Consider the following 15,981-nt stretch of genomic DNA (forward strand, 5'->3'; position numbering starts at 1 on the left):
GTCTGGGCTCTGGACAAGTCTCTGCCAGTGGTTGGTTTTGTGGCTTTGGGCAGGTCAGTTCCCGTCCTTGAACCTCAGTCTCCTCATCTGTAAAATGGGTACAGTAGCACTTTGTTCATAGAGCTCTTGAGGACATGAAATAGGTAATATATTGTTTAATGCAAAGGCTCAAAGGGCCAAGCTGGCAGTTTCTTTATCTTGAAAAAGTTGATGATATTAGTACTTGTACAGTTACTTTGAAGATGAAGAGAGTAAGACCTGGAAACACTTACAACAGTGCTGAGCACACAGTAAGCACTGAATAAATGTTAGCGATTTTTGTCATTTTGAGAAAGAGCTTTGGAGGCTTCCAAGGGCCTACAAACTTGAAAGTACTGTTACTGCTGTACTCTCATCATAATGGGTACTGAACAATGGGGTGTCCCCAGAGCAACACCAGCGACAGTGACCGCAGCCTCAGTGAGTGAGTGAGTGCTCACGATGGACACGTCTTCTGCCCACACCTGCCCCTACTCCGTGTGGTCGCCCAGACTTCTGAGGCCTACTCCCTTGGGGTGAAATTAGGCCTTGTGTGAAGCCATGGTAGGGTAGGTGGTTCGGATCCTGGAACCTTGGTGAGGTTTGGGGTCAGGAAGTATTTTATGGGATCATGATCTGGAACCCCACAGGCCCTTTCCACCAGCTCCATTTGTCAATTTCAGAGCTACATCATTGCTGACGAGTACACCGTGGACATCCTGGGGAACTTGCTCTGTCACCTGCCAGCAGCTGTCATCCGCCACGGGTTGTCCCCCAGAGCCTGGGCCACCGCCCTGCGTGGTCTCAGAGACTGCCTGGACCTCAGCCCCCAGCAGAAGGCGGCGGTGAGGCTGAGGCTTCTGAAACAGCATGGGTGAGGCGGGCTCTGGGGCTGGGGTGGGGCTTCTGGCCAAGGGGCCCCCGGCCCTGGCTCTTCCGCCTCAAAGCAGAGTCTCTAACTTGTGATGAGGTTAGACCCTGAGATTTATTCTGGAAACTTGACCTTTCTTCTTTTGGACTCAGGTGAAGGTGAAGGTGAAGTCGCTCTGTCGCGTCTGACTCTTTGTGACCCCGTGGACTGTAGCCTACCAGGCTCCTCCCTCCATGGGCTTCTCAGATTCCCTATAAAGTGAGAATGATAGCTTCTCTTCAGGCCTCATGTGGTTGTCACCAATACATCTTGGCTTATGGAAAGGGCAGGAGTCTCAAAAAAGATGGCACTTTATGGGACTTCTCTGGTGGTCTAGTACCGTGCTTTGAAGGCAAGGGGAGTGGGTTCAGTCCCTGATTGGGAAACTAAGATCCCACATGCTGTGAGATGCAGCCAAAAAATAAACTTTGAAAAAAAAAGATGGCACTTTACAAATGCAAGGAGGTGTTATTGTTATTGTTGTTAAAACAACAACAACAATAATAATACAAATAACTGAGGCACTGTCAGCTCTGGGTGAGTGAGAACTCCCTGGGGGAAAACAGAGCTGTCCTTTCCCATGCAGAATTTTCTGAAGTTAGGTCAGATTTGATTATGGCCTAGACGGAGGAGCCTGGTAGGCTGCAGTCCATGGGGTCGCTAAGAGTTGGATACGACTGAGCGACTTCACTTTCACTTTTCACTTTCATGCATTGGAGAAGGAAATGGCAACCCACTCCAGTGTTCTTGCCTGGAGAATCCCAGGGACGGGGATTCTGGTGGGCTGCTGTCTCTGGGATCCCACAGAGTCAGACATGACTGAAGCAACTTAGCAGCAGCAGCAGCAGACATCAGTTAATGGTAAGACAACAAATGTCTTTGGAGTAGTTACTGTGGCCCAGGCACTTAATATTATATAGAGTTTAAGAGCCAGGACTTGGGAGCCTGAGTCCCTAGGTTAAATTTTTCTATCATCTACCGCCTGTGTGATCTGGGAAAAGCTACTTAGTCTTTTCACATTTTATTTTTGCATCTGCAGGATGGGGGCAGCGAGAGTCCCCACAGGGCTGTTGTTACGATTAGCTGAGTTAATGCATGCAAAGGACTTACAACAGTGCTCGGCCCATAGAACTGAGTATTTGACAACTGTTTTATCAGCAGGAATGAAGATTCAGTTGTTATTATTACATGTGTTATTACCTGTTGTCATGGAACTTACAGTCTAATGGGATATTATTGTTAATGAAAGAGATAAAGGGAGGTTTTTTGGCCAGGGATGGTTTGCCTTGGTCCTAGCAGAAGGATAATCACTGCTAATTAGGCAGATCTCCTTTAGAGATATCACCAGACATCCTTTAGGGATAGTGTGGGGGACGTCCCTGTAGACATTTGTGTCTCTGTAAGAATAACAGTGGATCCTGGGTCAGTGCCAGGATCCTGGCAAGTTATTATTCTGCCAAGTTTGAGAGGAAATTTTATCTTGCTATAGGATGAGACTTATAATGGTAATTATAAAAGGAACAAATATAGCATTACTTTTCTGTTGAGGAAAGGGAGGAAGGAAACACTCTGATGCAAATGAAAGAAATTCAGGAGCTCAATTCACACTAAAAAATGGGAGTTGGTTGAGTTTAGAAGTGAATGTGACTTCAGGCATGGCTGGATCCAGGGGCTCAAATGATGTCATCAGGAAAACGTTCCTCCCACCTCTCAGCTCTGTGTTCTCGGATGTGGCCTTTATTTTCCCCATTTGGTGATAGTATTCGCCTGCAATATCCTTTTTATTGCTAGAGATACCAGAAGAAAGAGAGTTTCTTTCATAGTTCCATCAAAAATCCCCAGGATGATTCTCATTGGTCAGCCTACATCACATGTCAGTTTTCTTGGTTAGGGATGTGGACCACATGATTGAAAGCTTCTCCAGGTATATAGATAATCTTTTCCTAAAAGAAAAAGATGCTGCGGAACAAGGGCAAGAGCACGACCTTTCCATTTACTGCTTATTCTCTCTCCTAGACTCCCCCAGCACTGGACAGCCGAGACAGTGAAGGATTTGGGATCCTTTCTAGCGCTTTTCTCAGGAGATGAATTAAGCTCTGTTGCCACAAAGGTACCTCAATGTTCTATCTTAGAGAAGGCTGAAGGAGTTTGAAGAAGAGAAAAATGTGATTAGTTATATTCCCTTGGGTTTGCTGTCAGTTTGTCTTTCTGGAAACCTCTTCCCTGCCTCCTAGAGCTCGGATGTTTCCAGCTCCACTTCAGGATGCCCAAGGTTCAGGGAAAGGCAGTGAGGCAGCAGCTAAAGGAACTCTGAGCCTTTCACGTGGCTTCTAGGCAGATGTGTGTGACCTGGGAGCTGTCATTTGGCTGCCACTCTGCTATCCATGTGCTTCCCACGTGCATGTCCGTTGGAGGGCTTACACGCATCAGCACAATATGTACACAACACGTGTGTCCAGTATGTGGAGTCACGTGGGCAAACGTATTTGATCTAAAACCAAATCTTAATTGAGCATTGCCTTTGGATGTAACACTCTCCTTGGAGCAACTTCCCAAGAGTTCGACAAGGCCGAGAGGTGTGCCAAATGGTCATGTACTTGTCATCTCCTGCTGTGTAACAAACTGCACACTCTCAATGGCATGGAACGGGAAACATTTATTTTTTGCTGACTGCTCTGTAGGTCTAGGACTATGAGTCTGCCTCTGGGGCTAGGCTACCTGGAACCTGTTTTTCTTGCTGTGGAAATTTGAAACTCTACAAAAGGGAGGGCAAAGTGCAGTTCTTTTTAAAGCCAGGGCTTACATTTCACTAGCCAAAGTAAGTTATGATCAAGCCCACCTTAGTGGGGCAGGAAATTTCCTCCATGCAGGTGGAGGGTGGGGTAGGAGGGGATGTACTGAACAAGAGTCAGATAGACTGCAAAGCCCCTCCACACACTTTCATTCTCTGTACGCACACATGTAAGATGTATGTTGTCATACTCGCTCAGGGTACCTGTATACCTGGCATGTCACCCAGATTCACATAAGAACAGCAACATTCCTGTGTCCAGTCATGGTAAAATCTTCTCTTTGGGTGTCCAAACCTAGAGTCATAAGCAGCAGATGCATGTGTCTTGTAGGTTTATCTAACTTTTTTAAAAATCAATTTTCAAAATTGAAAAAGTTTTGTATCAACATAGTTAAAATCTCAGAAACACAATGTGTGATTAAAAAAAAAGAGTTGCAAAAAATACATACAGTAGGATACTAAGTAAATAAATACTAGTTAGATTAATTTTAAGCACATTCAAAACAATTCCATATGTAATAGAAGTTTAAAAGTGCATGAGAATGGTTAATTATCAAATACTGAATTTGCAGTGAGAGTTACTTCTGGGGAAGGAGGGAGGCCTAGGATGAGCTATCGGTTATATTTGTGATGTTTTACTTTTTAATCTGGGTTGTGGGCATGTGGGTGTTTTGTTGTATTTTCTTTTTTGTTTTTGTTCTATCACTCAGTCGTGTCTGACTCTTTGTGACCCCATGAACTGCAGCATGCCAGGCTTCCCTGTCCTTTACCGTCTCCTGGAGTTTGCTCAAACTCATGCCCATTGAGTCGATGATGCCATCCAACCATCTCATCCTCTGTCATCCCCTTCTCCTCCTGCCTTCAATCTTTCACAGCATCAGGGCCTTTTCCAGTGAGTTGGCTCTTCACATCAGATGACCGAGGTATTGGAGCTTCAGCTTCAGCATCAGTCCTTCCAGTGAATATTCAGGGTTGATTTCCTTTAGGATTGACTGGTTTGATCTCCTTGCTGTCCAAAGGACTCACGAGTCTTTTCCAACACCATAGTTCAAAAGCATCAATTTTTTGGTGCTTGGCCTTCTTAATGGTCCAACTCTCATATCCATACATGACTACTGAAAAAACCATAGCTTTGACTAGATGGACCTTTGTCAGCAAAGTAATGTCTCTGCTTTTTAATATGCTGTCTAGGTTTGTCATAGCTTTTCTTCCAATCAGCAAGTGTCTTTTAATTTCATGGCTGCAGTCACTGTCTGCAGGGATTTTGAAGCCCAAGAAAATAAAGTCTGTCACTGTTTCCATTTTTCTCCCCATGTATTTGCCATGAAGTGATGGGACTGGATGTCGTGATCTTCGGTTTTTGAATGTTGAGTTTTAAGCCAGCTTTTTCACTCTCTTTCACCTTCATCAAGAGGCTCTTTAGTTCCTCTTTGCTTTCTGCTATTAGTGTGGTATAATCTGCATATCTGAGGTTGTTGATATTTCTTCCAGCAGTCTTATTCTACTTTTAGTTTTAATGACTGAAATGTTAATAGAACAAGAAATACATACTTGGGTTAGAAAAATCCCAAATACATCAAAGGCTACAGGATGTGAAGTTCCTGGCTCTGTGTTTCTGAGTCCCCAGCCTCTCCCATCAATGGTAGTTGCTCTTCCTAGATTCTTCTGCATCCTTTATGAAAAATCCTCCTCCTCCCTTTAAAAATACAAAATGGAAAATACTCTGCTGTGTAATCTTCTCTTAAGAGTCAACTGTTTATCTTAGAACAGCCGCTCGTGACCTTAGCTGCATATGGGAATCCCCAGGGGACTAAAATGGACAGATACACGGCCCCACTCCAGACCAATGGTCTCAGAATCTCTAGGGTAGGGCCCGAGTGTCTGAATTTCCCAGGTGCTTCTAACCTACAGCCTGGACTGGGAACTCCTGGCTTAGACTGTGACTCTGATTCTGAAAATTAGAATAGAAGGAGGGAATACATGTAACCTGGCTGACTTTTGGGACACATGCAACTTCAGGGGAGAGTTTGATGAATTCTCTGGACTCTTGGACAGATTTACCAATAATATTCTGAGTCTTGAAAAAGTGTATCAGCTCTGGATAAGAAGTGGCACCTTTCTTAGGGCAACTAGAAGCCCCCTCATTGCTAGTCTTTACCTCGAACTCAGAGAGAACTCTTTACTCCTCCTTTTATACATATATATTTTAATGCAAATTGAAAAACAGTACAACCCCCAAAGAGACAGGCATACATACATTTTTATAGATATTATCGGGTGGTAATGATGCACCATCTAATAGTCCCATAAAGAAATAAGTATACATAATTCCTACATCTTGGCTAGCATTAGGTATTGTCACTTATAATTTCTTACAATCTGATGGGTGAAAGCAATATATACTTGAACATGTATTGGATTAGCACTAAGGTTGGATATTATTTTATATGATTCTTTGTAGAGACTAGGTTAGTTGGGCTAGGAATTAAATTTATATGAGAAGCTGCTACAAGCACACCTCAGAGATATTGTGGGTTGGTTACTGACCACCACAATAAAGTGAGTATTGCAAAAAATTGAGTCACATGAATTTTTCTTTTTCTTTTGGTTTGCAAGTGCATACGGAAGTTGTGTTTACACCATACTATAGTCTATTAGCGTGCAATAGTATTATGCCTAAAAAACAATGGAAATACATTAAATAAAAAATACTTTATTGCTAAAAATGCTAACTATCATCTAAGCGTTCAGTGAGTTGTTAATGTTTTGTAGATAGAGACTCTTGTCTCAGTGTTGGTGGCTGCTGACTGATCAGGGTGGTGGTTGCTGAAGACTGGGGTGACTGTTTTAATTTCCTAAGATAAGACAGCAACAAAGTTTGATGTGTCAATCGACTCTTCCTTTCACCAACGATTTCTCTGTAGCATTCAATGCTGTTTGATAGGATTTTACCCACAGCAGAACTGCTTTCAAAATTGAAATTAATCCTCTCAAACCTTGCTGTTGCTTTATCAACTAAGTTGTGATTCTATAATATTCTTAATCCTTTGTTGTCATTTCAATAATCTTCATCAGGAGTAGGTTCCATCGCAAGAAACCACTTTTGTGCTTATCCATAAGAAGCAACTCCTTCTCCATTAATGTTTCATCATGAGATGACAGCAATTCAGTCACATCTTTAGGCTTCACTTCTATTTCTAATTCTCTTGATATTTTTACCACATCTGCAGTTACTTCCTCCACTGATGTCTTGAATGCCTCAAAGTCATCCATAAGGGTTGGAATCAACTTCTTCCAAATCCCTGTTAGTATTGATGTTTTGACCACTTTGCTTGAATCACAAGTGTTCTTAATGGTGTCTAGAATAACCATCCTTTCCAGGAGGGGTTCAATTTATTTTCCCCAGATCCATCAGAGGAGTTATTATCTGTGGCAATCATAGTCTTAGGAAATGTATTTTTAAATAATAAGGCTTTAAAAATAATAATAATTTAATTGAATAATAAACATTTAAATAAGAAGCCAAAAGTATTCCTTGATCTATGGGCTACAGAGTGGATGTTTTGTTAAGTATGAAAACAACATCAATCTCATTGCACATCTCCATCAGAACTCTTGAGTGCATTGTCAATGAACAGTAATATTTTGAAAGGAATCTCTTTTTCTGGGTAGTGGGTCTCAACAGTGGGCTTGAAATATTTAATAAACCATACTGCACTCAGATGTGCTGACATCTAGGCTTTATTGTTTCATTTCCAGAGTGCAGAGAGAGTATATTTAGCATAATACTTAAGGACCCTAGGATTTTTGAAATGGTAAATGAGAACTGGCTTCAACTTAAAGTCACCAGCTGAATTAGCCACTAAAGAGAGAATCAGCTGGTCCTTTCAAGCCTTGAAGTCAGGCATTGACTTCTCTTCTCTAGCTATGTGCATCCTAGATGGTATCTTTTTCCAATATAAGGCTGTTTAGTGTAGCCATCTTTGTTAATTAGCTTAGCTAGATCTTCTGGATAACTTAATGTGGCTTCTACATCTGCACTTGCTGCTTCTCTTGAAATTTTATGTTATAGATGAGAGAGTCACTTCCTAGGCAGGTTGATAAGAAGTCTAGGGGACCCTAAGGAGAGAGGGGTCTGGAATTCTCAAGGAGGAAGAAAGGACAAACTTTCTTTTCCCTCTACATTCCTTAGGATTATAGAACAATAATGTATCCTGCTTGAGGACAGTCTCTGGAAAAAACCTTCTGGCTAATCCTGTTATCTTAAAATGTAAATTATAGGAGTAGGTCTAGTGAGGTCTTTACAACCTCCAGATATTCTTTTGATTCACTGTAATAACTAATTATGAGTTTGAGTGAACTCTGGGAGTTGGTGATGGACAGGGAGGCCTGGCGTGCTGCGATTCATGGGGTTGAAAAGAGTTGGACACGACTGAGCGACTGAACTGAACTGAACTGAACTGAATAACTAATTAGAGAGTATATAACTCCATTGCTAACACCAGCAAGGGGGTACTCTCTCTGCCCCTTCTGATGCCTATGTCAGAAGCTTTCTCTATCTCCTTTATACTTTAATAAAACTTTATTACACAAAAGCTCTGAGCGATCAAGCCTCGTCCCAGATTGAATTCTTCTCTGGAGGCCAAGAATCCTGGCGTTTTTGCATGGTTCACCAACAACCTTTCATAGAGAAGACTTCTTTTCTTAAACCTCATGGACCAACTTCTTCTAGCTTCAGTCTTCTCCCCTGAAGCTTCATCGCCTCTCTCAGCCTCTCAGTTCTTCATAGAATTCAAGGTTGGACTTTGCTCTGGATTAGTCTTTGGCTTAAAAGAATGTTGCGGTTGGTTTGATCTTCTATCCGGACCACTAAAGGGCTTTCCAGGTGGCGCTAGTGGTAAAGAACCCACCTTCCACTGCAGGAGACATACGAGAAGCAGGTTTGATCCTTGGGTCAGGAAGATTCCCTGAAGGATGGCATGGTGACCCACTCCAGCATTCTTGCCTGGAGAATCCCCGTGGACAGAGGAGTCTGGTGGACTATAGTCCATAGGGTTGCAAAGAGCTGGACACGACTGAATTGACTTCATGTACACACCAGACCACTAAAACTTTCCACATCAGCAATAAGACTGTTGTGGTTTCTTATCATCTGTGTGTTCACTAAGTAGGACTTTTTATTTGCTTCAAGAATTTTTCATTTGCATGCACGATTTCATTTAACTGTTTGGTGCAAGAGGCCTAGCTTTCAGCTTGTCTCAGCTTTTGACATGCTTTCCTCACGAAGCTTAATCATTTCTAGGTTTTAAAGTGAGACTTATGACTCTTCCGTTCACTCTGACACTTAGAGGCCATCGTCAGGTTACTAACTGACCTGATTTCAGTATTGTTGTGTCTCAGAGAATAGGAACGTGTGAGGAGAGGGAGAGAGATGGGAACAGCTCATTGGTAAAGCAGTCAGAACACACACTACATTTATCAATCAAGGTCACTGTCTGATAAGGGTGTGGTTTGTGGTGCCCCACTTATAATAGTGACATCAAGGGTCATGGATCACAGATCACCATAACAAATATAGTAATGATGAAGAAGTGAGAAATATTGTGAAAATTACCAAAATGTGACACAGAGACTTGAAATGAACAAATGCTGTTGGCAAAATGGTGCTGATGGATTTGCTCATCACAGAGTTACCACAGACCTTCAACATGTAAAAATGCAATACTGCAATGCAATAAAATGATGCATGTGTGTATAAAGAAAAAACAAAACAACGGAGGCAATGCAGCAGTGTTCCACTTTAAACTCTGGTTTAAGTCTCTGTTTAATGTGCTTTAATTATTATTCGTTCCTCGTCGGCCATCTTTTCTGCCCCATATAGTTTCCTGACATCCTGCAACAAACAGCTTCCAAGATGGCCGGGACTTTGCCCCCCAAAGAATTCCTCCAGACTGTCTTTGAATCTGTTCGGAACATCAGTGTGGAGAACCCCAGCTCTGACCCCAGTCCTGGTGAGTGTTTCTGGAGTATCTGAGTCTGTGCCTGGCAGCGGTGAAGGCTGATTTCCTGGCATCAAGCGGACTCCTTGTCCCAGGGACTGGATGCTGTGTCTGCAAAACAATGAGTCGCAAAAATCCACAGGGCAAAAATTGCATCTTTGTAAAGTGATTTGAAATCATATCTTGTTCTCCTCGGTTAGCCCAGTAAGTTTAATGGGTGAACATATGAAACAAACATTTCAGAACAATTGATTTAAGGGCCAAAATGTCTGTGTGACTATGAATTGCTGTGCTGGGACCAGGCTGACTGGATTTGAATCCTGGGGCTGCTACTTGTGGACTGTGTGACTTTGGGTAAACTCTCTAACCTCTCTGTGCCTTAGGTTTCATCCTCTGTAAAATGAGGATAATGAAAGTCCCTCCCTCACTAGATTATTGTGAAGACTGGTGGGTTTAAACCTAGGAAAGTGAAAGTTGCTCAGTCGGGTCCAACTCTTTGCAACCCCATGGACTATACAGTCCATGGAATTCTCCAGGCCAGAATACTGGAGTGGGTATCCATTCCCTTCTCCAGGGGATCTTCCCAGATCCCAGGGATCAAACCCAGATCTCCTACATTACAGGTGGATTCTTTACCAGCTGAGCTACCAGGGAAGCCCCTTAAACATCCTATACACCTATAAACATGTTCACAACAGTGCCTGGCACATAGGAAATGCTCAGTAAGTATTAGATATTAGTCTAAGTGTTATTGTACACTTATTAAGTGTAGACTTGCGTCCAGCAGGAGGAGACGAAGTTAACCAGACCAAAGAATAATTGTAATAATGATAGTTGACAATCCATGCTTACTTTGTTTCCTGCAGCAAATAATTTTTGAGCACCAACTATGCGAACAAAATAGAAATCCCTGCCTTCATAGAGCTTATTTTCAAGTGGTGGCAGGGGCGGGGTGGGGTTGGGGTCGCTAGACAATAAATTGAAGACATAAGTGAAATACGAAGTGTGTTGTGTGATAACTATCGAGAAGGAAAATTTGTTTGTTCTCTGTCTATGTCTCTATTCCTGCTTGCAAATAGGTTCTTCTGTACCATTTTTCTAGATCCCACACATGTGTGTTAACACATGATATTTGTTTTTCTCTTTTTCACTCTACACGACAGTCTCTGGGTCCATCTGTGTCTCTGCAAATGGCTCAATGTCATTCCTTTTTTATGGCTAATATTCCACTGTATATATGTACCATATCTTCTTATCCATTCCTCTGCTGATGGACATTTAGGTTGCTTCCAAGAGGAAAGAGGGGCTAGGAAGAATTGAGAGATTGGGCTTGACATATATACACTCCTATGTGTAAAACAGATAACTAATAAGAACCTACTGTGTAGCTCAGGGAACTCTGCTTGGTGCTCTGGAGTGACCTGAATGGGAAGGAAATCAAAAAAAGAGGGGGGATAAATATATATAGCAGACATACATCTCGGATTCATTTTGCTGTACAGCAGAAACTAACGCAACATTGTAAAGCAACTATCTCCAATAAAATTTTTTTAAGAAGAAGGAAATTAAAGCAAGGACAGGAGTCAGAGAGTGTGGGGTGCAGGGTTGTAATTTGAAAGGAGATGGGCTAAGGAAGGTTTCACAAGGTGACATTTGAGGAAGGACTCAAGGGAGTTGGGAGCGGGGCCAGTGGACTTGTGAAGCTACGTCTGCAGACAGAGGAGTGGACAGGACTGGGGGAGGAAGGAGAAATGGAGGGCAATGTGGCTGCAGTGGAGCCTTGTCTCCCTGTAAAGGAAGTCTTAAGGTGAGGGTTTCATGGGGCAGCAAGCCCAGCAGCATCACAGTCAGATTGATGCTCATCTTGGGTCCTCACCTCTGTCCTGTGGGGTGGGTGGTATGTTCCTCCCATTTCTTGACAAAGGGAATGGAGTTTCAAGAGACTCAGAGATTCGGCCAAAGTCTCAGAGCTAGTAAATGGCAGCTCTTGGAATTGAACCCAAAGCAGGTGAAGATCACTACTAGCCCCCACGGCCCTCACGGCCCAACAGTCCAGTTGTCATAAGCTCCTCCTGTGCTCGTGGCGATGAGAAAGTAAGACTTTTCTCACCCGGGGAGGAGGCCCTTACCTCCAGTGCTTAGTTGGCATTTTCTTTGGTTGGTTCTGGGTATTAATTTCTGCTGTGATTGTAGTAACTAACGGATTAGCAGAACTACTACTTGGTTTCACTTTGGTAAATTTTGCGTGTGTGTGTTGATTCATTCAACAAACATTTGCTGAATACCTACTATGTGCCAGGCCCTATTCTAAGCCCTGGAAACACAGCAGTGATAAGCTCAAATCCCTGCTGCACTTTAAAACCATTCTTTTCTCCTCAATTCCGTACTTTTACTGGATCCTGCTTTCATTGGAAAGTGGGGCCAAGGGGGTCTGGGAGAGACGGGTCTTTTACATTCTACAAGTGGGCTGTGATAAAGGTGTTTGAGCACCACATGTGTACCTTCGACCTGGTCCAGTTTTGCCTCTTGATTGATGTCCAGTGAATTTCCACTGAAGATGCAGTGAGAGGGGTGTGGCCACAGGGCTCTTGAAATGTCCAGCCCTGGGTGGTGCTGGCGAGTCTGTCAGTATCAGGGGCTGTCAGCTACTAAGACAGGAAATCCAGGACTCTTCTTAAGACAAGGGGCCTGGTTTCCTCTCAGACGGTGCACATCTGGGCCAGCTGAGACAGTATCTCATTTGTGTATTGGTGAGTAAATGGTTTGACTAGGTAAGGTTAAGCTTATTCAAAGACTGACGCAGATGGGTTTCTGCTGTTGCCAAGGAAAATGTAACAGACCCATTTCTATTCTCTCCTGGGATGGGAGGGCCACAGCCTCCACTAAGACTTTTATGGCAGGCAGGTCATCTTCCCTTTCCACACTTAGATGGGAGCACATCTTCCTCATAATTTTGGAAGCCCTAACTCTAACTCTGGGTTGCAAACTCAAATGTATGGGGTGGCTATGACAGGTAGTGTAAGTAATAAAAATGGCTAACAGGTATTGAGTGCTTACTGTATACTTGGCTTTATATGTAATGATATGTTTCATCCTCACAAAAATTCTGTAAGGTATTCAAAATTTTAATCCTCATTTTATAGACTGGGAGTACGAGGCACAGAGGGGTTAAATAGCTTTGGATTTGAATCTAAAGCCAGAGTGAACAGCTCCTACTGCCCAGTCAGAGTGATGCAAAGCTTCTACGGTGTGCATGCGGCTTTGTACAGAGTTAGTAAAACATAGCAGAAGTTTAATTCAAACTGGTCCCTGGGTGCCTGAGCTCAGCTTCTACCCTACACCGCTTCTCTTGGGTAAATCTGCTTGGAGAAGAACATTACTCACTTCAATAAAGAAGTAGACTCAGGGAATTCCCTGGCAGTCCAGTGGTTGGGACTCTGCACTTTCATTGCAGGGGGCCTGGGTTCGATCCCTAGTCGGGGAATGAAGATCCCACAGGCCTCACAGCCAAAAATAAATAAAAAACAAATAAAGTTACTGCAACCATTGATCACCGGGGGCGGGGGAGGAGGAAAGACTCACATTTACTGAAATCCTCTTTCCGCTGTTCCTTCTCCACATCACCCGTTCCTCAGGTTGCCATGGCATCGTGGCTCCCTCTTCCGATGACATCATCAAGCTGGCCGAAGCCAATGCCTGCTGGGCCCCCGAAGACCTGCTCTGCCTGGAGGAGGACACGTTCCTCAGGAGCGTGGAGCTGCTGGGGGCCGTCAGGAGCTTCAGCCTGGCTCAGCTGAGGAAGCTGAAGGAGAAGGCAGTACAGGTGAAGGCCGCATCAGGGAGGAAGCCCTCACAGAGGGAGACCCAGCCCAGGGTCCCAGCCCTGCTGAGCACAGACCCATCTCATGGAGTCTGCACTTGGGTCATCTTGTTGGGATCTCACTGCGTCCGCTCCGAGCCAGAGCTGTGACCTGTGAGCCTGAGAGAGCCCCAGCTCCTCCCTCTCAGGGCTCTGTCGAGGGTGGGATGAGCTGTCTTGGCATCTGAAGGGTGCCCCGTAAATCAAATTTTGGGGATACCCTGGTGCCTCTGACGGAGGTAGTTTCCAGGAATCATGCCTTTTCTTTCCCCACTTGGAGAGCCCCACTGCTGCTTGCAGGAGGCTTTCTCAGAATCTGTTGCAAAGTCACCTGAGAACAGAGCAGAAAGGAATAAAAGGAGAACTCGAAGTAATTTGCCATCTTTATAAAGGTTCCCTTGAGTGGCTTGTTTCAGCTGTTAAGATTGTCATGCACTATGTAGTTATGGTTGTAGAGTTAAGACATTAAATTCCTTAAAATGATAAGTCTGTTTTGCATATAAGTAATCCAAGTTTATTGTAGACAAGTCAGAAAATAATAAAGAAGAAAATCAGTCAATCTTTTACCTGGAGATAACTGGGTGGCTCAAATGGTAAAGAATCCACCTGCAGTGCGGGAGACCTGGGTTTGATCCCTGGGTTGGGAAGATCCCCTGGAGAAGGGCATGGCAACCCACTCCAGTATTCTTGCCTGGAGAATTCCACGGACAGAGGAGGCTGGCGGGCTCTAGTCCATGGGGTTGTAAAGAGTCAGACGCGACTGAGAGACTACTGCTTTTACTTTCAAGCACTCTTAATATTTTGGTACGTTCACCCAAAGCTTCCCAGACTTCTGTGTATGCATGTAAAATATATTTATATATTTCATACATGTATTTCATATACCTCACATATATATGTTACAAAAAATAGTATCATACTCACTAACTCTTCACTAGCTTCCTCTCCACACTAACAGTGTAGAGCACATATTATTATATATCAGAAATATAAATATATATCAGCATTTTAAATAGCTACATAATATCCTACTTTATGGTTGGCCTTTATTTATTTATCTAGTTGGTATACTTTAAGACTTTATTTTTTTTTAATGCCTCAATATTTATACATATTTCTTTGGGCACTTGTCTTATTATTTACTTAGGCTAAATTCTCAGAGATGGAATTTCTGAATCAAAGAGTATAAATGTTTTAAAAGCTTTTGATGCATGTAGCCAAATTTCCCTCTAAAAAGCATGTACCAATTTACATTCTTAACATCAACAAATGAGGGCATCCTTTATCCCATATCTTTCCGATACCATAAGTGACCATTTTTTTTACTCTTTGTCAGTTCGATCAGCCTACTTACTATTCTTTGATTGTTGTTAACGTACGTTTCTTTAATATGACTGAGACAACTTTTCTCATATGTTTGTTTCTTCTTTTGTGAATTTCCTATTCATGTTTTTTTGTCTGTTTAAAAAAATATAGTCATCATTTTCTTATTGATTTGTTTGAGAACTTTATATATTAAAGAAATTTACCCCATGTCAGTTTCAAATACAGTCAGTAAAAGTGAAAGTGAAAGTTGCTCAATCGTGTCCGACTCTTTGGGACCCCACCGACTATACAGTCCACGGAACTCTCCAGGCCAGAATACTAGAGTGGGTAGCCTTTCCCTTCTCCAGGGGATCTTCCCCACTCAGGAATTGAACTGGGGTCTCTTGCACTGCAGGTGGATTCTTTACCAACTGAGCTATCAGGGAAGCCACAGTCAGTAGGGGTCAGTCTAATCTGGCTTTGTTTTCCACCTGAAGGTTTGGGACATGCCTTCTTACTGGAGAGACTACCATATTGTTTCCCTGGGGCGCATTGCCCTGGCTCTTAATGAGAGTGAGCTGGAGCAGCTGGATCTCAGCTCCATCGATACCGTGGCTTCCCTCAGCCAGCAGACAGAGTGGACCCCGGGGCAGGTAAGTAGACATGCTGGATCTCTTAAATATTCGATTTCTGTCTTAATAGTGTGTATATTTTCCTTTACATCCTAGAGCATACTTAGCATAGTCATTATAGCAGCTTTAAAAGTCTTTGCTGCTGGGGACTTCCCTGGTGGTCCAGTGGTTAAGACTTTACTTTCAATGCATGAAATGTGGGTTCAGTCCCTGGCCAGGGGGCTAAGATCCTGTATGCCTAACAGCAAAAAACAAAACAAAACATGAAACAGAAACAATATTGTAACAAATTCAATTAAGACTTAAAAAATAACTGTAAAAAAAGAAAGTCTTTGCTTCTAATTTCATCATCATTGTCATTCCTATTTATTTATTTTAGCTGCACTGGATCTTCACTGCCGCTCACGGGCTTTCTCTAGTTGTGGTGAGGGGGGCTACTCTTTCCCGTGGCTTCTCTTGTTGCGGAA

General features: G+C 43.1%; 1 protein-coding gene across 2 annotated transcripts in view; it reads left to right on the top strand.

Moving 5' to 3' along the window:
• OTOA (otoancorin) overlaps positions 1–15,981 on the top strand; it is a 73,278-nt gene that overhangs the window by 41,070 nt on the left and 16,227 nt on the right. For both annotated transcript variants that reach the window (XM_018039982.1, XM_018039983.1), the window contains exons 19-23: positions 702–892; positions 2,945–3,038; positions 9,601–9,730; positions 13,354–13,541; positions 15,380–15,535. In XM_018039982.1, the coding sequence (XP_017895471.1) occupies positions 702–892; positions 2,945–3,038; positions 9,601–9,730; positions 13,354–13,541; positions 15,380–15,535 (759 nt within the window). The remainder of the gene's footprint in view (positions 1–701; positions 893–2,944; positions 3,039–9,600; positions 9,731–13,353; positions 13,542–15,379; positions 15,536–15,981) is intronic.

Source organism: Capra hircus, chromosome 25, assembly GCF_001704415.2.
Source record: "Capra hircus breed San Clemente chromosome 25, ASM170441v1, whole genome shotgun sequence".
NCBI lineage: Eukaryota > Metazoa > Chordata > Mammalia > Artiodactyla > Bovidae > Capra > Capra hircus.